The sequence below is a fragment of the Martes martes genome (genome assembly GCF_963455335.1).
Source record: "Martes martes genome assembly, chromosome: 15".
Taxonomy (NCBI): domain Eukaryota; kingdom Metazoa; phylum Chordata; class Mammalia; order Carnivora; family Mustelidae; genus Martes; species Martes martes.
In genome coordinates this window covers 52,648,090-52,672,210 of record NC_137903.1, presented here as the reverse complement: position 1 = coordinate 52,672,210, position 24,121 = coordinate 52,648,090, and the positions used below count along the sequence as shown (strand labels likewise).

At 38.8% G+C, this 24,121-nt stretch overlaps 1 protein-coding gene across 5 annotated transcripts in view; it reads left to right on the top strand.

Moving 5' to 3' along the window:
• Nucleotides 1-3,195: 3,195 nt before the first annotated feature.
• Nucleotides 3,196-24,121, top strand: part of TOR1AIP1 (torsin 1A interacting protein 1) — a 39,109-nt gene continuing 18,183 nt past the window's right edge. For all 5 annotated transcript variants that reach the window (XM_080824587.1, XM_080824586.1, XM_080824585.1 and 2 more), the window contains exons 1-6: nucleotides 3,196-3,937; nucleotides 5,631-5,708; nucleotides 9,331-9,390; nucleotides 10,541-10,585; nucleotides 20,972-21,013; nucleotides 21,843-21,929. In XM_080824587.1, coding sequence (XP_080680713.1) covers nucleotides 3,457-3,937; nucleotides 5,631-5,708; nucleotides 9,331-9,390; nucleotides 10,541-10,585; nucleotides 20,972-21,013; nucleotides 21,843-21,929 — 793 coding nt within the window. In that variant the 5' untranslated portion in view covers nucleotides 3,196-3,456. The remainder of the gene's footprint in view (nucleotides 3,938-5,630; nucleotides 5,709-9,330; nucleotides 9,391-10,540; nucleotides 10,586-20,971; nucleotides 21,014-21,842; nucleotides 21,930-24,121) is intronic.

Below are 24,121 nucleotides of genomic sequence, written 5' to 3'. Positions count from 1 at the left end.
ATGGGGAATAAATGGAGTAAGCTACTATTTCTTTAGTTTACTTTCTCAGTATTTTAATCTTTAACTTTTAACAATGTTGCTTTTCTACTAAGATACAAAGTTCTTTCCCTACTGACCAGAAATGTGATTATGAGCAAAGAACTGATAGATGCTTTCTCAGTAAATAACTGGATTTCTGCTTACCTTAAACAAAAAACTCTTGTACAAAAATTACATTATTTTAAAATGTTTCTTTTAGAACAGCTGCTTTAGAAATCCAGTGTCAACAACACTAGACTTCTAGACCTAGGCATATAAATTAATGCCAGTCATTTAATTTGAATTATAATTTTTTGTGTATGTCTTTCTCCAAATAAATGGCAAATTCCCTAAGGATAAAGAATACACATTAATTTAACCCATACATTTACCAAACATCTATTCTGTGGCAATACAGATGTTTGATAAATATGCAAATTAAATTCCTTGTTATAATCATTTCTTCTCTTACCTGTCTTCTCTTGTGATCCACTGAATTCCTCTATATATCTTAAATTCCGGAAGTAAATGTCTAACCTCCAGAGCTCAGGTTCCATCTTGGGATTGGTGACCCAGCAAGTCCCTTACACTATTGGCTATGAATCTACTGCCTCTAATGTCACTTCTTATGGGCCAGCCTTGTAGTTTGGAAAATATCTACAGCAGCAAATCTGGTTTGACAAGAGTTTAGCTCTACCTCACAGTTAGTGACGAAAGCTGGTATTTGTAAGGTTGCTAGGTGTGGGAGGCAGGTATGGCAGAGCTAGGAATACATATCGTTACCTAGACAAAAGAGAGAAAATCCTAAGCAAATATATGTGTTATCATCAAAGTTACCATACCTGTGATTTTATGATTCCCTATTTGTTTCTTTGGAAAGCCAAAGCCATTAGTTTCTTTCCTAAGCCTTTACAAGCATCTAGTGTAACACAGTACTGATTACTCAATAATATGAAGATCTTCTTTGATTGTTCAGTAACATATAGAATCTCTCATCCTTTCTTTCTTAATATGTCCCCAAACCTAAGTTTAAAAGGCTGTGTCCCAGTTCCTACATAGAAACTGTACTGGTGGGGGGCACCTGGGTGGCTCAGTGGGTTAAAGCCTCTGCCTCCGGCTCAGGTCATGATCCCAGAGTTCTGGAATCGAGCCCCACATCGGGCTCTCTGCTCAGCGGGGAACCTGCTTCCTCCTCTCTCTCTGCCTACTTGCGATCTCTATCTGTCAAATAAATAAATAAAATCTTTAAAAAAAAAAAAAAAGAAACTGTACTGGTGGGACACCTGGGTGGTTCAGAGGGTTGAGCCGCTGCCTTCGGCTCAGGCCATGATCCCAGAGTTCTGGGATCCAGTCCCGCGTCGGGCTCCTTGCTCAGTGGGGAGCCTGCTTCTCTCTCTGCCTCTGCCTGCCACTCTGCCTGCTTGTGCTCTCTCTGACAAATAAATAAACAAAATCTTTAAAAAAAAAACAAACTGTACTGGTAAGTGTTTTTAAGAGGTACTTACTATGCATTAATGTTCATAATACGAATTTTGTATATTAATACTATAAAGTTTTATATTATTTAATAATTACATTATGGAACTTTTACTATGTTAATAATGAGCAATATAATAGGCATCTTATAGAGAAATCATTACTTAAATAAAAGCCAGGTATTACCAAGTATCAATCTTTTCAGCATTTTATCAGAGAGGAATTAAGTCCCACAAATTTTCCAAATACTGTATCATTTAATCCAAGCTGACAAAGGAGAATACACTTTCAACCTTCCCTTAAAAGATTAAAAAATAAGTAGCACTTCCTTTGTTACTCTTCCTCCAATTTCTTTGGCTATGTTGTATATTGCAAACAAAACTAAACTAAGCTCCGGACAGGCTAAAATCTAGGTGACTCTAAAGCATGTAACCAGATCTGAAGCCGAACTTATGAACTATTAGTGAAAACATAATACACCTGAAGATTAAGTTGAAATTTTTGCCCAGTTAAACAAATGAGTCGCTGAAAAGCATTCTAAGGTTACTTAAAATACCTGAAATAAACACCTTCAAAGTTTTCAGAATCATTCATTGTAATTGGTGCCCAAAATTACAATATTTTAAAAAGATTTTATTTATTTATTACTTGAGAGATCACAAGTAGGCTGAGAGACAGGCAGAGAGGGGAAGCAGGCTCCCTGCTGAATAGAGAGCCCAATGCGGGACTCGATCCCAAGACCCTGAGATCATGACCTGAGCTGAAGTCATAGGCTTAACCCACTGAGCCAAGCAGGAGCCCCCGAAATTACATAACTTCTTTACTCACTAAAATCAATTCTAGAAAGCCCTCCAAGAAGACAAGTGTGTATGTATGAGGTAACATTACTCTTTCTCCCAAATACTGACCTTCTCTATGTCTAAATTTGGCTAAATATCTGCAGATTATCCACGTCTATAGACATGGTATAAAGAGAGGAAACAAGCAACTCTTACCACATTCTCTTACTCGGTAAACTAAATACAGGAAACCCTAAGCCAAATTCAGTAGATCACATCATACCCAGAATCAAAATAAAAACGGATCACAAGTTAAAATTATATTGTTCTTACTTAATCCGAATATTTATTTCTCAATGTCCATAACACAGCACCAATTGGGTTTCTGAACAGTGCTACCGGAACAGAGCTTTTATAGGAAAGCCAGAAAGAAGACTGCATAAATTCTGCAAATGTAAATACACCCGAGTGTGTGTGCGCCTGTAGATACGATTTTGGACTCTCAACAGGTGACTTAAAATTTAAAACTCGCTGCCTTCTTAAGGAGCTCAAAACTGAAAATTTTTCCAAGAAAAGACGGCACTTGCCGACGTATCTTTAAACCATTACTCCTCCTAGAAACACTTGGAAAGGCACGGCTAAGGCAGCAGTCGATCAAAAACGTTCCAGGAAAACTGCGCAACAGCGTGGGGGCGAGCACAGAAACTTCTGCACCCGACTTTCGCTCGGCCTTTCCCAGAGACTCGGAACCCGGTGCCAGGACCGGCGTCTCCTGCGTGCGGTTAACACTTGTCACGAGCAGCTGCGTTCAGGAAAGGCAATTTGCCCAGCCAGTTGTCCCTTCTTCGTCGTCCCCTCCCTCCCTCCCCCAAGGCCAAGGACAGCGACGTCGTCCTCCCTCTCCTCCTCTTTGGTGCCTTCAGCCAGGAGGCGGGAGTGACCCGCAACAGCTGACCCGGCATAGGCACTGCCTCTCCCACAGCCCTCAGGACACACCATGGGCCCAGAGGCGGGTTTGCAGCACAGCAGCGACGACGCAGGCGGCGGCCCCGGCGACTCTCAACTGCCTCCCTGACCACCGCGACCACCGCCCAACACCACGAGAAGCCGTCGCCACCAACGACAGGACAATCTACGGACCCCCAAACCACCTTCGCGATCGACTCAAGCTACGTCAACAACTATGGCGGGCGACGGGCGGCGGGCGGAGCCGGGGAGGGAAGGTTGGGGGATGTACGTCACACCTCGGGCCCCGCTACGGGAGGGAAGACGCGGGCTCGCCCCTCAAAATGGCGGTGGCAGTGACGCGCCTGCGTACGGAACTTCTTCGCCGTCGCGCCACGGCCGGCGGGAAGTGAGGTTCTCAGAGGAGCCGCCAGAAGTGTACGGCGACTTCGAGCCCCGGGCGGCCAAAGAAAAGTCCCCGGCGAGAAGACGAGTCCCGCTAGAAGAGTTCCGGCCTGATTCGGCAAAAGAGGAAGTGAGAGAAAGCGCCTACTACCTTCGGTCTCGGCAGCGGAGGCAGCCGCGACGCCAGGGAGCCGAGGAGATGAACACGCGAAGGACTATCCGCCAGCAGCAGCAGCAGCAGTCAGCGCAGCCCCTGCTCCAGCCGTCTCCGGTTACCACCAGGAGAGGGTTACGGGACTCTCATTCGTCCGAAGGTGAGGCCGCCGGAGGGAACAGCCTCAGCCGCGAGCCGGGGAGCGAGCGCAGCGCGCGGGTGCAAGCGGCGCGTGTGCGCGTGCCGGGCGGGCGTGCGTCCCCGCGCAGCTCATGCCCGCCCGGGCTCCTGTGGCTCCTCGGCGCGGATGGGCGGTCGCCCCCACGCGGGGTCCGCCCCGACCGCAGGCGGGGGAGAGGCGACGGCGGGAGGCTTGGAAAGGCGGTCGGGCGGAGCGACCTGAGCGGGCAGCTGTGCGCATCCCTGGGCATCGACCTTGGGGGCTCCGAATTGCCTCTTTCTGCAGGCCTTCACGGGGGGACGGGGGACGGCGGGTTGGGGGGCGGGCGGGACGGCGGGGCACTTCAGGCTCGGTTTCACTTCGGTTCCCTCTGTCCTGCGGATGTTGCTAGCTAGCAAAGCCACTTCCATTTCCTCTCTCAGAGGCCAGAAGTCCCCAGCCGAGAGTTACGGTGCTGATGTGACCCTCCAGTCCTTCCTCATCGCCACCCAGGTCGGGGGAGAGAGAGGGGAAATTTGGTCAGTGGGCGTTTCGAGGGATAGCGTAGTGGGTGAATGGACTGGAGGACCCCCCCCCCAAACACTTACACCGAGGTGGGTTAAGGCAGTTATACGGAACTAGATCCCTAATGCCTGATAAACTTGAACTCTTTCTCAAGTATGGTGGTCTCTGCAAAAATGCACCGCGTTGGGGGCCCTCGATGTAATCTCATTGATTAAGTAGCTCGACAAAACGAAATTCTTAGTTTTCCTCTAAATGGGCAGCAAGGTTGTTGGCAAAGCGAGTGTATGGTTTTAGGTAAGTCACAAGGCAAGCTGTTCCCTTAAGCCATCCTCTCCCAGCCACCACCTCTTCCCCCATCTAACACTGAGTCACAGGTGAAGTTTGGTGTTGGCCCCCTGTAAGGTCACCTATGAGCTAAAATTCCCAGGGTTTGAATCACAATGGAATTACATAGTTAGTGGTAGCCCATTGCCAGATACGAAGAGGAGGTGGATTGTCAGCTCACAGCGGAGTACTAGAAACGCTTGTACCTCCTGATCCATGAAGTGCGGACACATTTTGAAGATGCGTTGATTTTGAAAACTTTACGTTAAAGAGATGTAAGCTGTTGTTGGGTGTAGCTACTCAAGACAGTTTAGCCCACTTAGTTTTATCTCTCTTTCAAGATTAGAAACTTCCTGAAGACAACGATCCCATCATCTTTGAAGTTAATTTTATCTCCTTCAATATCTGAAGACCGCTTTGCACTTTGCACCGGGCAGGCAATAAATAGGTTACATTGTATTGACTCTGCCGCAGAGCCTAGTGCAGTTGTACAAGCTAACTTTTTTTTTAATACATAAAGGATTTATTTCTATTTTAGTCTATCTATGAGGATCTAAACATTCTTCACACTTCTGCTTTCTTCCAGATCATTTCTGAAACTCTGGCCCATCTTTTATATTTCTAAATTAATATACCTTTTTTGTAAAGCATCAGAGCTGAATAGTTTATTTTTATGCTGCGTTAAAGAGTAGTTATACCGGAATTCTTTTGTTTTGGTAGATCTAATTACACATTTCTAAAGAAATGAATTACTTGCATTTCTGCTTATATAGTGCTATATATTGCGTAATCTCTACCCACGTCATATGTTCTGAATATTGACAAATGTCATGTCTGTTTTTAGAGGATGAACCATCTTCACAAACTATTTTAAGCCAGACAGTCCCAAAGAAAACTATCCAGAGAGCACAAGAAATTCCAGGTAAGAAAAGTGATTTTGTTTGTTGCCATATCTGCTAGCTTCTTTGTATGTACACATTATAGCCTGGTTCATCAAGGATCCCAAAAATCATACCTTAACTCAGAGGTTCAGCGAATCTTCTCTATAGATTGTTTCTTGGATTAAACCATACAGGCATATGTCAAGAAAAGATGGGATGGATACTAATTACCAGCCACTTTGCATATGGTCATTCATTCACATAACTCTGCAGGGTAGAGGTACCCATTTTATAGGTGAGGGAACCGGAGCTCAGAGAAGCTAAGACTCAGCCCTACAATTACATGATGTATGGTGGAACCAAAATTCATGCTCAGGTTTGTCTTCTCCAAAGCCTTTTCATTTTCTTCCAAGTACCTCATTGTCACTCTCCTCTGTAAGTTCATTAAGTGTATCTTGCATGAATATGTCGCACTACTTTCCATTTAAAATGGATTAACTGGGGGGTGCCTGGCTGGCTCAGTCAGTAAAGCATGGGACTCTTGATCTCAGGGTTGTGAATTTAAGCCCCATGCTGGGCATGGTGCCTACTTAATAAAAAAATAAACAAAATAAAATAAAATGGATTACATAGTCTGGATGATAAAATGATGACATGATATGGTCAATATTTCATCAAATCTAAAATGTCATCAGTTGTAAGATTCATATCATTGTTTTATGTACCACCTAGAAGGAAGAAATGCTGCCAGTTAAACTCCTAATATGTCATAGATGGTATGATGCCTCCCAATCTCAGAGATGTTAAAGTGTAAGAATATTTGTGTCTTAGCATCAATGTAACATAGAAGTGGGCTACATTGATAGTCTACTTGAGTTTTAAAAAACTGTTTAAACTATTTTAAAAAGCAGGGGAAAGGATTTAGTTCAGTTATTAATGTTTAGTATCCTTTGGTTTTTAGTTCCATTTATTTTCAGTTTGCTTTTTTTGATAATCAGGAAAAGTCCCACAACCATAAATAATGGTGACTATGAAATTGACCATCCCTGACCCTTTTTTTTTTTTTTTTTAAACTCATATCTTGACTTGTTTCCTTATCCATTGCTCTGATAAGATAATGCTTTGGGGTGCCTGGGTGGCTAAGTCAGTTGAGCATCAGACTCTTGATTTTAGCTCAGGTCATGATCTCAGGGTCTTGGGATTGAGCCCCACATAAGGCTCCACACTCAGCGTGGAGTCTGCTTGAGAGTCTCTCCCTCTTCCTCTGCTCCCCCTCCTATGCATGCACACACTTTCTCTCTCTCAAATAAATAAATAAATAAATCTTTAAAAGATTATGCTTTATAATTTATTCTGTTCTCAATTTAGAATAAGGTTCAAATTTAGTTCCAAATAAACATACCCTTCATATTTAATGCCTATGTTACTATGTTAAGATTATAAACTCTCTTAGGAAAATGCTTTGAGGGGCGCCTGGGTGGCTCAGTCAGTTAAGCGCCCAATCTTGGTTTCAGCTTGGGTCATGATCTTTTGAGTGGTGAGATCAAGCCCCGCATAGGGCTCCCTGCTGCTTAAAGATTCCCCCCATCTCTTCCCACATGTGCACACATGCATGCTCTCTCCCTCCTCCTCTCTCAAATAAATAAATAAATCTTTAAAAAAAAAAAAAAAGACTAAAGACTTAAACCAAGGGGCAACCTTCTAAAGCAGCCAAATAAAGACAACTACATCGTTTGTCATCCTGTTTTTGTAAGTCATGGTAAACATCGATTATATTAATTTAGAATAGGTATACAGTTTGAACTCTTCTTATTGTTTGAAGTTCCAGAATTGATTTATTTTCACATTAAAATAGCCATTGGGTTGTTCATTCAGGTTAGTCCATGTATACTTATATAACTGTTCTGTAATCAGATTCATTCTTTTCTGGAAATCATGAAGCTGGCGTTACAGTGTGAAATTATATTAGAATTTCATTTGTTTTTCCTACAGTTAAATAGATATTTTTGTTCTAACAGTTGTGGTTTCTAGCTAAATAATCATAGATAAGTTTTTCTTAATGCCTACTATTTTGTCACAAACATTTGATTCTTTGGGTGCTGAACATTTGATTCTTTGGAACATTCTTTCATTCTTCAGCTATTTATTGAGCACCTGCTTTATGCCAGTCCCCATGCTAGGTGCTGGGGGTGCAGTGGTGAGCAAAAGCAGTCAAGGGACGAAGATTGCTACAAAAGAAGGATACTTGCTATTTTATTCTCTAATTCATCTCTTTGGTACTCTTTCTCCTTTAAGTATCTTATATAAGGCTATGTATATCATAGAGCATAGGAAAATTGCTTCTTAAAAGATGGAACTGAAATAGTAATTGATGTCTGTAGATTAAATTGATCTTTAGGTTTTAAACCTGAAAAGGGTGGGAATACGGAAGAGGAAAAGAGGAAAGTTGTAATGATTATGAACGTGTACAGGATTTATTTTTAAAGCTACTTCTTTAAGTTCCAATACCTGATGTGTGAAGCGCTAGCAACTAAGGTAGATGGTTCATAAAATCCTAAAGCTGGAAGATTGAGGGAAGTCATCTACTCAAAGTTTGTATCAGTGCAGGTTGTCAGCATCCGTACGTATAGTCCCTGATCATTTTCACTGAAGTAGAAATCATTGCCTCACTATCTGTTCTGTTTTGGAGACAACAGCAATAATTTATTTAAGTAATGAACTAAAATCTACTTTGTTGTAACTTTCTCTTATTGATCTTAGTTCTGCCTTTTTTGAGCTACGTAAAATCAGTTTAATCACTTCTCTACATCTCTGTCTTTAAGATGCATAGAAACATGCTCAGTAAATATTTTTTGAACAAACGAGCAGCTGACCCTTCAGAATTTCTCTTCTAGATACTTTAAAGGGGAAATTGGGTTAAGTCAGTTTTGTCTAAACAAATACAGGCAGTTAGTGTAACGGAGGGGACCAGTGATATCCAGTTCAGAATGGTTTTCACAATTATACTGAGACAAACAATGCTTTTTACAGAGACAAATGAAACAAATGTATTATAATCCAAATTTAGATATATATTAGACTTTAGTTTACGTTGTTTAGGGCTCTCTGATAAAACACACCTTGGTTTGCTAGGTTAACATTTTATCTAATGGGATTGGCTTCTCCATAAACCCTATGCCATTGAACCTTAGACAGTCTGAAACCAACCCTGGCTGGATTAACATTTCATTTAAAATTAGAGCTTGAATTTCTTGAGTACACCCAAGGTTAAAAGTTGGAGGGACTATATGAACTCTAAGGAAGTTAACCCAAAAATTAAAATTGCCAGGAATAATCCCTAATGAGGATAAGCCCCAAATGGAATAAATAATTGAGTTGCTGTTGCTGTGCAAATTTTGGTTCTTAATTGGAACTATTAGAAGAGTTTTATTTGGTATTCTTTTCTTTTTATATAAATGTGGTCTGTTCAGGAAAACTGCTTATTTTTCCATCATGTTCATAAAATTTTTATGGCAGGAAACTTGTCTATGTTCACTATTATATTCCCGTACTTAACATAATGAAAGGCTCAGAAAAACCTTTGTGGAATAAACAGATGATAGTATGATAAATTTGTATGTTTGACATTTCATATTTTTTTAAATGCTTTTTCTTCTATATTAGTGGTGAGTGAAGATCCTATAATCAGCCTGCGTAGACCCCCTCTAAGAAATCCAAGATCTGGTAAGAGATTGTTTTGTCTGTTGGTTTAACTGTTTTATAAATATAGTTTTATTTTTAAATAGGTTAGTACATATATTCATATGGTTCAAAATTTTAAAGTTATTAAAATGTACGATGAAAAGTCTCCCTACCCTCTTTGCCCTTTACCTACTAAGTCTCCTCATCAGAGGCAACCAATGTTTTCAGTTTCTTAGGTCTTTTTTAGAGATATTTTATGGAGATACAAGGAAATTCATGTATTAATGATATTTTTCCTCTTTCTTAACACAAATGTTAGCCCAGTAAACACTCTTATGCATCTTCCTATTGTCTGTTTTTATTTTTACTTACTTTCCATTTACATATATAAAGGGCTTCCTCATTCTTTTTAAGAGGTTGTTCTTAAATGTTGCTATGATTCTTTTTGTTAGCATGATGATTTTAAACTAGGATCGGGAACTTTTTATTCTTCCCAGCATAATGCTACTAAAAAAATCAAGACTGAGGCTTTATAGCTCAGGGCTATAAAATTTTTTTGCCTCATTTATATTTCTTTTTGACTAAGACCTCTAAAAATGTTGCCCTTAAGTTGATTTCATGACTATGAAAGAAAACTAGTAAAGTCATTCCAAGCAGTCTACTTCTGCTTCATTTTCAGAGTTTATTAGTCAGTAAGGGTGCTTTATCATGGTAACTAAAAAAAGAACCTTACTTATCTTCACATTAGGTTTTTACTCCTCAGTCCTTTTCTTTAAGAAAAAGTTAGGATGGGGGCACCTGGGTGGCTCAGTGGGTTAAAGCCTCTGCCTTCGGCTCAGGTCATGATCCCAGGACCCTGGGATCAAGCCCCGCATAGGGGCTCTCTGCTCCATGGAGAGCCTGCTTCCTCCTCTCTCTCTGCCTGCCTCTCTGCCTACTTGTGATATCTGTCTGTCAAATAAATAAATAAAATCTTTAAAAAAAAAGAAATAAAAAAAAAAGAAAAAGTTAGGATGGGTTGCTTTTTTGTTTTGTTTTGTTTTTTGGGGTTTTTTTGATGGATGGATAACTGTTATTTTAAGTATTATAATGATAAAGATCTGTTAAGGTTTTGATGATGAACCTGTGGTAAAGTACCATATGATGCATTTCCTTTTAAGCTCTAATCATTTTCTTGCTCTCTCTCTTGCAGATTCGGCATACAAAACAAATGGAAATACTAAAATGAGTGAATTAGGTTTGTTTACCTCTAATTTTTATAGGGTTTCTTTGAGGGTTTTGGTTATCAGAATACAGGAATATACACATTTAGTCACGGGCTTGAGATTATTTTCTTCGTTATCTCAGCTTGTGGGACACTGTCCCTACCTTGATCTTTCTTAATTGCCCTGGTTTTTAGTCTCTCTGACATTATATCTTTTGTCATGTTATTTAAATTCATAAATGAACATGTAATAACAAATACATTTTAATTTTTATTAGACTTTGTTAAACTCAGACTCCTGGGAGAAAAGGGGATATAAACTTTTGCATTCACATTTTTTCTTGATTTAGAAAGTAAATTCAAGATGTCTTTTGCAGTAAGTTCAGTGCCCTTTCCGATGTTTGCTGAACTGGTTTAAATGCTTTTCAGTGTTTGCTTTGGTGTAGGACATGAGATACCAAGAGTGAACCTACATGGATTGTGGTTGGACTTAGTTTTAAATTTAGAGATGAGTCAAAAAGAAAGGAAGTCTCCCTTTTTTTTTTTTTTAAGAACTAGTTGCAACTTCTTTGAAATTCATCTTTCACTTAGGTTCAGGCTCATTTCTTTAAGATTTCAGGATTTAGTGTGTCTGGCCACTGAAAACATTCTTTACATTATGCAACTCATGTGCACTCATACCCAGCAGAATTTCTCAAGTGCTTTATTTAAACCCCCCCCCAAAACATTTTTTTAATTTATAGTCTCTTAATTGGAAGAGATGTTGGAGCTAAAATAATTCAGCACTTTTACTTTCTATTGTAGATTTAAAAATTATTTTCATAAATACTTTATAATAAGAACTAACGTTTTAAAAACTGCTTTCCAGTGTAAAGAAAAATTTCTACAGGATTGCCAGAGAATGGCATCTTCTGATTCTTTTTTATGGTAATGTTCTTAGAGTATTAAAAGTGGCATTCATGGAGCTTCAATATTATCGATATCCCCAAACTGTTTTTTACACTCTCCTTCCTGCTGCCCCATTCTGACCCTTTCCTCAAAAGCATGGTTGACATTGAATAATCTTAAAGATACCTCTCTGAAAGGTATCTGTATGGGGAGTCAGCCTCTGAGTAAAATCTTACCTGCAATCCTGTTTTTGTAGAGTCTATGAGCTAAGAAAAGAGACTCTGTATGGCTGCCAGAGTCTCAAATATTTACTATTTGGCCCCTTATGGAAAAAGTTTACCACTCCCTGGTTTATATCAGTGGCAGGAATAGAGACCACAAATCACCCAAAGTGACATTTGTTTAAGAGTAAATTCAGACAGTTACATACTTGCCTGGACATAGATTTATTGTAGCACCTCATTATTAGCCTCTGTGGACACCACGAGAAGATAGGAGACACAACGGCTCCTATATTCTAGCTCGTCTTCTGTTTGAGAAAGCATGAGAGTTTGATTTATGAAATCTAGCTTTGTCCTCAGACAAAACACAAAATAAAAGTTTTATTTCCTTGCATATCCTTCACTTCTCACACCAACACATTTGGTAAGTCTCTAGGAATAGAAACTCTGTAGTACAAATATACCTGGAACTTTGTATTTTCCTTAAAAACTGTAGCCAAGCAAAAGAAGGTGATAGAGTTAGTAGTTGGTTTCCACCAGATGAGATGGTTGTAAGTGATCTGTTCTTAAACAAGCAAGTTCCTAGGACTTCTGAAAGTACTTTTCCTTAATTGGTTGAGATTATGGGAAAAGTAGTACCTCTTTAACAGCTCCTTTAATTATTGCCATTTGTCTACTAAATGGCATAGCTTTTATGATTTTTTTTCCCTCTTGGGCCCGCTTTATTTGGAACCGGGGGTTGGGGGGGCTCTAGGCCTGCTGGGCCTGCAGCAGTGCTCATACTGGGCTGATCTGCCTATCGACACTAGAGCCCACTGTGCCACTCAAGGCAGTATACTGCTCCATGCTGCGTCTGTAGTACCACAGGCAGCCCATGTGGCCCACGAATAATGGTCCATTGGGCTAATGGCCCATAGCTCCTTCGACGATAACTGGTTGAGGGCAACCCCTTTGGTCTTGGCCATGAACACGGCCTTCTTGGAGATCTTGTGGTCCTGATGGAATGGCATCCCTTTGCGGATAGTAGGTGATGTCAGTGGCCAGAATGTCTAGGCTAAGACATGTACCGTGTTCTCACAGTGGATCTGAGGGACACCAGTGGTAGGGAATGGTGAGTACTGGAGATCCTGGGTGGTGAAGCTGCCAGGCCCAGGCCCAAGCTCTACTCCCCTCAGCCAGGATGTCCCCAGCTATGGGTGGATGTACTCTGACCTAGCCTATTCTCTCTGTTTTGCCACAGCTTTATAATACTTTAACTATTTTTTTTTAATTAAGGGTATTGCTGCTCCAAATAAGAGTTTAATTTCTCAAAGCTTCTGTGTAAGCGTAGTGAAGAATAATACCTTTTAAAAAAAATAAGTGTTGGGGTACCTGGGTGGCTCAGTGGGTTAAAGCCTCTGCTTTCAGCTCAGGTCATGATCCCAGGGTCCTGGGATCGAGCCCCACATCGGGCTCTGTGCTCAGTGGGGAGCCTGCTTCTCCCTCTCTTTCTCCCTGCCTCTCTTCCTGCTTGTGATCTCTGTCTGTCAAATAAATAAATAAAATCTTTTAACAAATAAATAAATAAAATTTAAAAATAAGTGTTTTTAACCTTCTACGTGTAGAAGCCAAGGAGTTTAAAAAAGAGGAAGATGAATACAAAAGAGGGAAATGAAATTAAAACTTTTGTATAGTCCTAGATGCTGCTGATTCATCATCAGTTGTATTTAAATATTTATATATTCTTTGCAGCTTAGGTTAAAAAGATGAAAACGGAATGTTTAAAACCTTGCATGAAACCTAATTATTAAGCACTAATTTCACACTATTTTCTTGAGTTGTTAAGTAATGTCATGGTGTGAGAAATATTAACGAAAGCCTTAACTTAAAAATTTATTCAGTGATATAAAAATCTATTCATTTATTAAACAAACATTTTATTTTTAATAACCTTCTCTATATCAGTGACTGGTCTAAATGCTAGAACCATAACGAGCCATGGGATTTTTTTTTCTCTAGCTCTTATACTCATGATCTAATGGAAAAGAAAAACATGTTGGAAAAATTATTGTAATTTTGTAAGTGTTAAAATGGTGGTATGTGTATGTGATAGCCTGGAAGAGAGGTTGGGAAGGTTTCATGAAGGAAATGGCATTTGACCTAAATTTTGAAGGATGAGTAGCAAGCAGAGTGGGGAAAGAGATTTGCAGGTACTTGTAAATGTCTTGTAATAGACATCTCTGTTTATCTTCAGAGTCTGTGCAATATGAGAAATTAAACCCTTTTGTATTAGAGACAACAGTCTCAGATTAGCTGTGACTCTGAGATATGTTAAATAACTTCTAGGATGACATTCTAAAGATTTTTATTTATTTATTTGACAGAGATCACAAGTAGGCAGAGAGAGAGAGAGAGAGAGAGAGAGATAGAGGAGGAAGCAGGCTCCCCGCCGAGCAGAGAGGCCGATGCAGGGCTCGATCCCAGGACCCTGAGATCATGACCTGAGCCGAAGGCAGAGGCCTTAACCCACTGAGCCACCCAGGCACCCCTAGGATGACATTCTAACTGTAGACTTGGAATTCTTGACCTTCATTTACTAAAATGAAAACCATGTTAAGCATCTGCCTTTGGTTTGGGTCATGGTTCCGGGGTCCTGGGACCGTGCCCTGCATCAGGCTCCCTGCTCAATGGGAAGACTGCTTCTCCTTCTCCCATTTCCCCTGCTTACGTTCCCTCTCTCACTGTCTCTATCTCTCTGTCAAATGAATGAATAGAATCTTAAAAAAATAAAGTTAGGGAAACTTAGTTTTTAAAAAATTGTAAATATAGGCAAGACAATGGGTAGACTGATATAGTGATGGTTATTATCAAATCAAATAAATGTATAGGTTTTATTATTATTTAGAACATCTAATTCATGACATATCATTGGATTATGCATAAGGCACAAGGATATTAGTGATATTATCAAGATAACCTTGTTTAGCAAGTTACTGTTCATGTCTTGAATACTATTGATAAATATTGTTAGAAACATAAAATTCTATAGAAAGGGCTTTTAAAGACTAGAATCAAAGTTTTGTTGTTGTTGTTTTTGTTGTTTTTTAAGATTTTATTTATTTATTTGACAGACAGAGATCACAGGTAGGCAGAGAGGCAGACAGAGAGAGAGGGCAGGGGGAGAAGCAGGTTCCCTGCAGAGAAGAGAGCCTGATGTGGGACTTGATCCCAGGACCCCGGGATCACGACCTGAGCCAAAGGCAGCGGCCCAACCCACTGAGCCACCCAGGCACCCCTAGAATCAAAGTTTTAAAAGTGTTCAAAAATCGATAAAATCCATGATATATTGAATAATTCAAATATAATAATATAAAAAATGGGAGCTCCCTTATATAAATTGGATGAAAAAATTCTTAAATTATCCCCCAGACTAATTAGATAATACATACATAAACAGAACAAAGGAAATTGAGTTTTAGGCAACTTGTATATGAGGGATTGATTATTAGGTGAATTGGCTCTAAAGAAATTGACCTGGAGTTTAAAAAGTACATGGAAATAAATTAGGATCGAAAAGGGAAGGATAACTTCACTATACCTTTTTTTTTTTTATTGGTAGCTCAATGAAGGAATATACAGATTCTAAAATCAATTCAGCCTTAAATTTTGCTATACCAAATAATTTTTTAATTATATAAAACATAATGCCCTAATATAAATGTGACTTCAGCAAAACTGCTTTGTAAATGAGTTACACTTAGAAGTTGTTGGAACCTCAGAAGAGTTCAGCACTCTGTTTTTTCTTTATCATTAATTTATTTTAAAAATTGAGATATTTCTGGTTTCCCTCCTTTTCCACATGTAAGAAGCTTGGAAGTCACCGTGCCAACCTAACAATAAATAAACACAACTGAAAAATCAAAAGCTCTTTTTGGATCTGTGAGAAAGGAGAGAACACAGGGCAAATCCCTGCCTCCCAGAGTAGAGAGACAAATACAGGATATCTTGGCTTCCCAAGAGCAAAGACTGAAAAGTGGAGACCTCTGCAGGAACGAGTTCTGGGGTAGAAAAACCTGAGCTATAACTGATCAATTGTAGGAGGCTCCATGTGAAGTCTGAGAGTGAAAAATGCCAAGGGGACCCAGTCATCATGGGGCCCCCACTGTACTGTGAGATTTACCTCCAGGAGCTTGACCAAATCCCCATAGTAAATATCAGAGAAAAATTCTCTCATGCTTTGGCAGGGAGAAGGGGGAAAGGAATCATTTGGAAATATGTCCGATTAACAAGGCCTGCCTTCAGGGCAGTCTAGTTAACCAGAGCCTGACCTACTGGAGTATTATTAGCTTGCAACTGGGGGGAAGGAAAATACCATACTCCAGGCCACTCTAGACAACCTGTCCCACCTAAGGAGGAAGGAAAAACATTGAGAACCACTTGTGAAGTTCACAGTTCAGAGGCATAAACTCACTGAAAGACTAAGAATTACGGGACTATAGAGCCCTTTCCTTCCCCCCAGACCTCATCACTGCATCACTGAAGGCTTGTTTACAGCGGTTCCTTTTACCCAGTTGTTCTGTTCAGCCATCAGGACAAAATCTTGAGATTAAGATTTCGTGTCAAGACATACCCAAAGATGGGTGCCTGATTTCGGCTCAGGTCGTAATCTTGGAGTCATGAGATGAAGCCCTGAATCAGGCTCTGCACTGGGCATGGAACCTGCTTAAAGATTCTCTTTCTCCCTCTTCTTCTGCCCCTCCCATGTGCGTGTGCATGCATTTGTTCTCTCTCTCTCTCTCTCTCTCTCTCAAAGAAAAAAGGGAAAAAGACCTATCAAAGGGCAAAAAATAATTTGAAGAGACCGCCAACATCAGAACCAGATACGACAGGAATGTTAGAGTTATAAGACCAGAAATTTAAAACAACTATGATTGATTTTGCTAGAGTGTCTAACAGGTAGAGTAGACAGTATGCACAAACAGATGGACAGTGTAAACAGAAGCAGAAATCCTAAGAATCAAAAAGAATTGCTAGATAAACACTCTAATAGAAATGAAGACTGCCTTTGATGGACATCATAGATTGGATATGGCTGAGGAAAAGAAAGTTCTGTGCTAGAGGGCGTATTGATAGACTAAAATAAATGATAATGTGATGTGATAGAGGTATTAATAACTATGCTGTGGTCGTGGTAATGCAATATAAAAGTGTATTAAGTTAGTATGTTGTAGACAGACTTACACAATGTTTATGTGTCAGTTACATCTTAATTTTAAAGACCAGAATTCTCAACTAAAAAGAAGTAACAAGGACTTAAAAAAAAAACACCCAAGGACTGTATAGTTATAAAATGTTTAACACACATAATGGGAGTGGCAAAAGAAGAGATTACTTACAAAAGATACACTACAACCAAGTAGAATTTGTTCCAGGTATCCAAGGCTGGTTCAACATTTGAAAGTCTATCACATCAACAAACTAAAAAAGAAAAATGACATGATCATGTTGATAGATGTAGAAAAAGCATGTGACAGAATCCAGCACCCCTTCATGATAAACAGGAATAGAGGGGATTTCTCAGTTTCACAGTACTACAAAAAATCTAATCAGCTAATATCAAAATGGTGAGAAACTGGAAGCTTTTGTATTACAAGTGCTAAAAAGAAATGAGCTGTCAAGCCATGAAAAGACATAAAGGAACCTAAATACATGCTTAGGCAGAGATGGTCCTGCTCACCATTCCTTATCAACATTGTGCTGGAAGTTCTGGCAAGTGTAGTAAGACAAAAGGAAACAAAAGGTATACAGGTTGGGAAGAAAGAAAGAAAACTGTCTTTGTTCAATGGTAATATAGTCATCAATGTAGAAAATCTAAAAGAATGGACAAAAATAGGAACTAATAAGTAATTATATAGCAAGGTTACAGGATGCAAGGTTAATATGCCAAAGCTAATCACTTCTACATACCAGCAATGAACAAGAGAAATTTAAAATTAAAAACAATACAATTTACAATAGCATGCCCTCCCCAAATGACATACTTAGCTATAAATCCAAGATTTGTACAAGATTTATATGAGAAAAACTATAAAACTGATGAATAAAATCATAGAATTTCGGGGAAAAAAATGAGGATATTCCACATTCACGAATAGGAAGACTCAGTGTTGTCAAGATACGGCTTCTTTTCTACTTAATCTATAGGTTCAGTGTATTTACAATGAAAATCCCAACAACTTATCTGAAGTTAGAAACCTCTGCTCTGCAAAAGACGATAACGAGAGAGTAAGAACAAAAGGCACAGACTGAGCGTAAATACTTGCAAATTACACATCTAATAAAGGACAGTTATCCAAAATACACAAAGAACTCTTAGCTCTCAACAGTAAGAAAACAACCTGATTGAAAAATGAGCCAAAGACTTAACAGACACCTCAATGGCAGATACACAGATGGCAAGTAAGCATATGAAAAGATGCTCTATGTTATATGTCATCACGGAAATGCAGTTTAAAACAATATACCACTACATATCTCTTACAATAGCCAGAGTCCAAAAAACTGGCAGTGCCAAATGCTAACAAGAATGTGGAGCAAGAGGAACTCATTCATTGTTCGTGGGGATATAAAATGGTACATAACTTTGAAGATAGTTGGATGGTTTCTTACAAAACTAACCACATTCTTACTATATCATCCAGCAATTACATTCCTTGATATTTACCCAAAGGAGTTGAAAACTTAATGTTTACACAAAAACCTGCACACATATATAGCATCTTTATTCATAATTGCCAAAACTTGGAAGTAACCAACATGTCTTTCAGTAGGTGAATGGATAAATGAACTGGCACGTCCAGACAATGGAGTATTTTTCAGTGCTAAAAAGAAATGAGCTATCAAGCCATGAAAACGCATGCAAGAACTGATTATGACTTTCTGGAAAAGGCAACAACACTCTTGAGACAGTAAAAAGATCAGTGGTCATCAAGGATTTGGTGGTGGTGGTGGTGGTGGTGGTGGTGGTGGTGGTGGTGGTGGTGGTAGGGGAAGGATGAATAGCATGGAGCACAGGATTGTTTTAGGGCATGAAAATACTCTGAATGATGCAGTAATGATGGATACATGTTATACGTTTGTCTAAACCCACAGAATGTGCAACACCCAAGAGTGCACTGTAATGTAAATTAGGGTCTTTGCGTGATTATGATGTACAAATGTAGATCCTTCAGTGGCACCACTTTTCAACAAATAGACTACTCTAATGGGGGATATTGATAATGGAGGAAGGAGGCTATGCATGTGTGGGTCAGGGACCATATAGGAAATCTACCTACCTTCCCCTCAGTTTTACTGTGAATCTTAAACTGCTCTTTAAAATAAAAGAATTAATTTAAAAAGTAATGATCATTGCTGACCGTATGCCATTATAAACAAGACTGATGCAGTGGTAGATGGGTAGTAGACTAGAAATCAAAAGAGCCCTGTGTTCAAGTCTTTTTTTCATCATCTGTTCTGACACCCTTAGAAAAGTCATTTAATATCTGTGAGCATTACCTAGGAAATTATTCCCTTATGACCTTGTGAGAATCAGATAGCAGACATGAAGGTTTTTAGAAAATTAACTAGCAGCATGTAAATATCAAGGGCTTAACTATTATGAAGATAACGACGTAAGACATAACCTCTGATTTTTTTTTTTAAAGATTTTATTTATTTGACAGACAGAGATCACAAGTAGGTAGAGAGGCAGGCAGAGAGAAAGGAAGGGAAGCAGGCTCCCCGCCGAGCAGAGAGCCGGATGCAGGGCTCGATCCCAGGACCCTGGGATCACGACCTGAGCCGAAGGCAGAGGCTTTAACCCACTGAGCCACCCAGGCGCCCCTATAACCACTGATTTTTAAGAAAACATCTTCTGTTTGCATGCTGTGGGGTTAGTTATATGAATAAAAAGAGTAAACTGCTATACAAAAGACAAGTACAGTAATACTTACATGCCTAGAAAACTCCAAAAAGGGAATGATACCTTTTTATATGAATGGAAATATTCATGAAAAAATTTTAGGAGAATAGCACTATGGCAAGTTTGACTTTCCATTTTTCGTCTTGGAAAAGAAAATTGAAAAGACAGTCTCCCTAAAGATCCTAGGTTAAAGTGGAATCTAATATACCAGATTCTAGCATTTGAAGAGTAACATGGTTATTATGTGCAGTTACAGTTAGTTACACCAAAAATTTTGCAAATATTTTTCACATATTAATTTACATTTGCCACAATTATAGTAGGAATAGTTTGACCAGTGTTATATTAATATAATTAAACTGACCTGAACATAAGATTCCTAAATTCACCATATAATTTGTTGACACTTGTCTTTCACAGTAGTTTTCCCTTTTGGAAAGCAAATACAGGTTAAGATAGTTAGAGGGAAAAGCGGGAAAAGAAACAGATTTCGGCTTTCTGAGCAATATGATTCATGCTACTTCTCAAATGATCACTCTGCAATATTTTAGCCCAATTAATGCAAGGCCACATTTGGATATCTCCCTTCAATAAAAAAAAACCTTTCAGAATACCCCATATAAAATACTACATTTAAAATTTGTTTGATACATTTTGTCCATTTATCTTTGTCCAGATTCTCTGCCTCTGAGAAATAGTGGTGTTCATGAACTTGCTGGAGCTAGACAGAGTTTCTTTCCCTCTTTCTTCGTTTTTGACTCTATCAGTGCAATAAAGAACTGGTTTGTCGGTTCAACCAGGATGGTGGGTTTCTTAAGAGTGTAGGGGGGGCGCCTGGGTGGCTCAGTGGGTTAAAGCCTCTGCCTTCAGCTCAGGTCATGATCTCAGGGTCTTGGGATCGAGCCCCACATCGGGCTCTCTGCTCAGCAGGGAGCCTGCTTCCCTACTTCTCTCTCTGCCTGCCTCTCTGCCTACTTGTGATCTCTGCCTGTCAAATAAATAAAATCTTTAAAAAAAAAAAAAAAGAGTGTAGGGACTCTGGCAAATAGGAGAATGAGAATACAGTTAACCTGTATAGGGACTGGAATATTTGTCCACAGAGAATTTAATGTTTTCTGCAACAGGTTACATTTTAGAGCTCAAATGGACCTGGCGGCTAAAGGAAAAATAAACTTTCTGATTCTAGTTTGTGTCAGACTTATTTCTCACATAACTTAGAGGTAAATGATACATATATTTTTAAGATTTAATAGAAAAAAAGTTTAGTTGGTCTGTCTTTATGTTCCCTTTCCTAAATTACATGCTCTTACTTATTTCTGAGCTTTAGCTTTTGATACTACATGTGACATGTCTGCTTTTCTTTTCTAGAAGCCACCAGTGTCCAACAGAAGGTCAATTTTTCTGAAGGAGGTATTTTCTTTTAAAATGTTCTAAATCTTTTTTTTTTTTTTTTTTTTTTTTTTTTTTGCCCATTAACATGAGGTGCAGTTTTGATAGTACTTAAGAGAGAGTAGAAAATAGTGTTTTTCTTCAGGAAAGAAAAAATCCGTGCTTATCTGAACTCATAATTGGGCAGGTAAAATAAGATAGAGTGAGGGATGATAGTCTTTATATGCATTTTAACCATCTTTTGTCTGAGTTAATAATTTTAAGCAAAGTTAATAAAAAAAGATTCTGGCATATGCTGGCCTCTGACTATGGTATTAAAATCATCATTTTTCCAAAATCAGCCTGTGAATAGTACAATAAAATTTAGTCCTATTTTAGAACCCACGTAATCTAAGGTTACCTGCATACTAGATGTTAGTATATGGATGTATGTGTACATCCCCCTCTCAGAAACACAGAGGGACATATGTATACATGTGTGTGCCTATACAAATCTTGTCTAAATTTACACACTGACTATATATAGTTCCCCCCATAATGTAGAACTTTTCCACTACTTAATGCTCATTTGTTTACTCTTTGACTCTACAGTAAAGCCTCAGAATATAATCTTGTAGATATTACTCTGAATATTTGTTTGAGATATAATTATGTGCCTCAGAGAACATTAATGAGCTCAATTTTAGTTTGTATGAAAATTTGTGATCCAGAATAGTAAGCATAATAAATAACAGTTCTATATCTGATCATTTGAGAGGTCTCATTTTAATGTTGAATTATTTGTTTTTTAATCTAGATCATTAAAGTATTGAATAAAGACTCTACTAGTGTATGATTTACTTCTTTTTAGGAGAAACTGAACAGGACGATCAGGACAGCTCTGACAGTGATATTACTACTGTTAAGGTCAGATCCAGGGATTCTCTTGATTCTGGAGGTAACGTTGCTTTCTATACACATGACTTTATCTTAGGAGCTGTCTTTTTTAGTTAAAATATAAAGGTATTTGTGAATTTGCTTTTAAAAAAAAAAACTTCAAAGTATTTTATTAAAAGTTGTGTGCTTTTTAGTATTTATTAAAATTACTGATTTCATGTGTGCATCTAATTAGTACTGTAATGCCATGTAACATCTAAATAAATAAGTCACTTTTTAGCCTACTTTGATATTAATGGAATAGAAGATACTTTTTGTGCTCAAAAGAAGAGTTATTTGTAGTTTTTAAAAAACATATTGTAGAGAGGGATGCTTGGGATGGCTTAGTGAGTTAAGCATCTGCCTTCAACTCTGGTCATGATCTCAGGGTCCTGGAATTGAGCCCCATGTCAAGTTCCCCTCTTAGCAGGGAGTCTGCTTGTCCCTCCACCTCTGGCCCTCACTCCTCTTGCGTACTCCTGTGTGTGTGTGTATGCACACACTTGCTCTCTCTCCCTCCCAAATCAATCTTTAAAAAAATTTTTTTAAATCTTACAGAGAAATTGATCTCATTGGCATTGGTACTCATTACACCAACAGGAATGTTAGTTAGCTTTTAGGAAGTTTTAATATACCTAGGTAATTGCTTTTATCTCTGGACTGTTCAAATTCACACCAGGTCAGTAATAACAGTTTATGATTGTTCGCGTGAATTTGTGTAGTAAAGGAAAGAGTTGACTGAGAGAAAAAAATACCAATTGAGTCTAAAGAGGCTGCTGAACCAATTTGTAAAATCTGTAAATAATGAATTTATATTTCAGTCCTATGAAAGAGTAATTCTTTACTTTCCCCTCACCACCTTTTGCGAATTTCTGTAATTCCTGTTTTACTTTATCATTCCTTTTTAAAAATAAGCTCATAAGCTGGCGTATGGGCATTTGGTATTCTCTCTCTATTTTCCACCCTTCCTCATTTTCCCCCATACTTTCTTGATACAGAAATCCCAAAGGAGATATGCACCATTCTAGCATAGTGGTTAAGAACATGGGCTCTGGAGCCTGAATCCCAGGGTTCCACTCCTCCACTACTAGGTTGGTGCCCTCGGGCCATTGTTTAACTTCTGTGTTCCTCAGTTTCCTCATCTGGGTTTTTAAGAGGTTAAATTAAGTCACATGTGCAAGCACCTAGAAAGTACCTGTCACATAGTAAACACTGAAATTCAACGTTCTTACTAGTTTTGGTATATGTATACACAAAGCTCTAAAAATTAGAGACTGATTTGGCCATTCCTATGGCCAATAACTTGATGCCATTGCTATTAGCATATAGCTCTTCAAAACTACGTAAACCACAGGCTCTGTGATCCCTTTAGAATTCTAATAAATTCTTAATGAAGCACATACCCACATGTGGAAGAAAACTCTAGCTAAAGAACAAAAAGGGGAGCATATTAAGAAGAATACATATTTTCCTAGATTATTTCCTGGACTAATTGTCACAGAAGAGGTACAAGAAGAAACATGAGCAAAGGGGGAAAAAAGAGAGAGAGAGGCAAACAAAGAAACAGACTCTTAACTATAGGGGACAACCCGACCAGCAGGGGAGGGTGGGTGGGGAATGGGTGAAGCAGGTAATGGGATTAAGGAGTGCATTTGCTGGGATAAGCACCAGGGAGTGTATGGAAGTGTTAAGTAGCTTAATCCTACGTCTGAAACTAGTAGTATACCGTATGTTAACTAACTGGCATTTAAATAAAAACAAAACAAAAAACAGATCCATTGGAGTGCAAAAAGAAAACACTAGAATTTCATGTATATTTATATTTCATTCATTTAAAATGTCTGTTTTTGGGGTGCCTGGGTGGCTCAGTGGGTTAAAGCCTCTGCTTTCGGCTCAGGTCATGATCCCAGGGTCCTGGGATCGAGCCCCACATCGGGCTCTCTGCTCAGCAGGGAGCCTGCTTCTCCCTCCCTCTCTCTCTCTCTCTGCCTGCCTCTCTGCCTACTTGTGATCTCTCTCTCTGTGTCAAATAAATAAATAAAAATCTTTAAAAAAATATTTAAAAAAAAATAAAATGTCTGTTTTTATTTTATAATAAATGCAACACATTAGTTAATATATTATTTCAGTCATATATGTATATGTTTTGGAGATTGATGCTTGGAATTTTTTAGTAATAGAATATGGTAAGAAAAATATTTAGCCACCACCTTG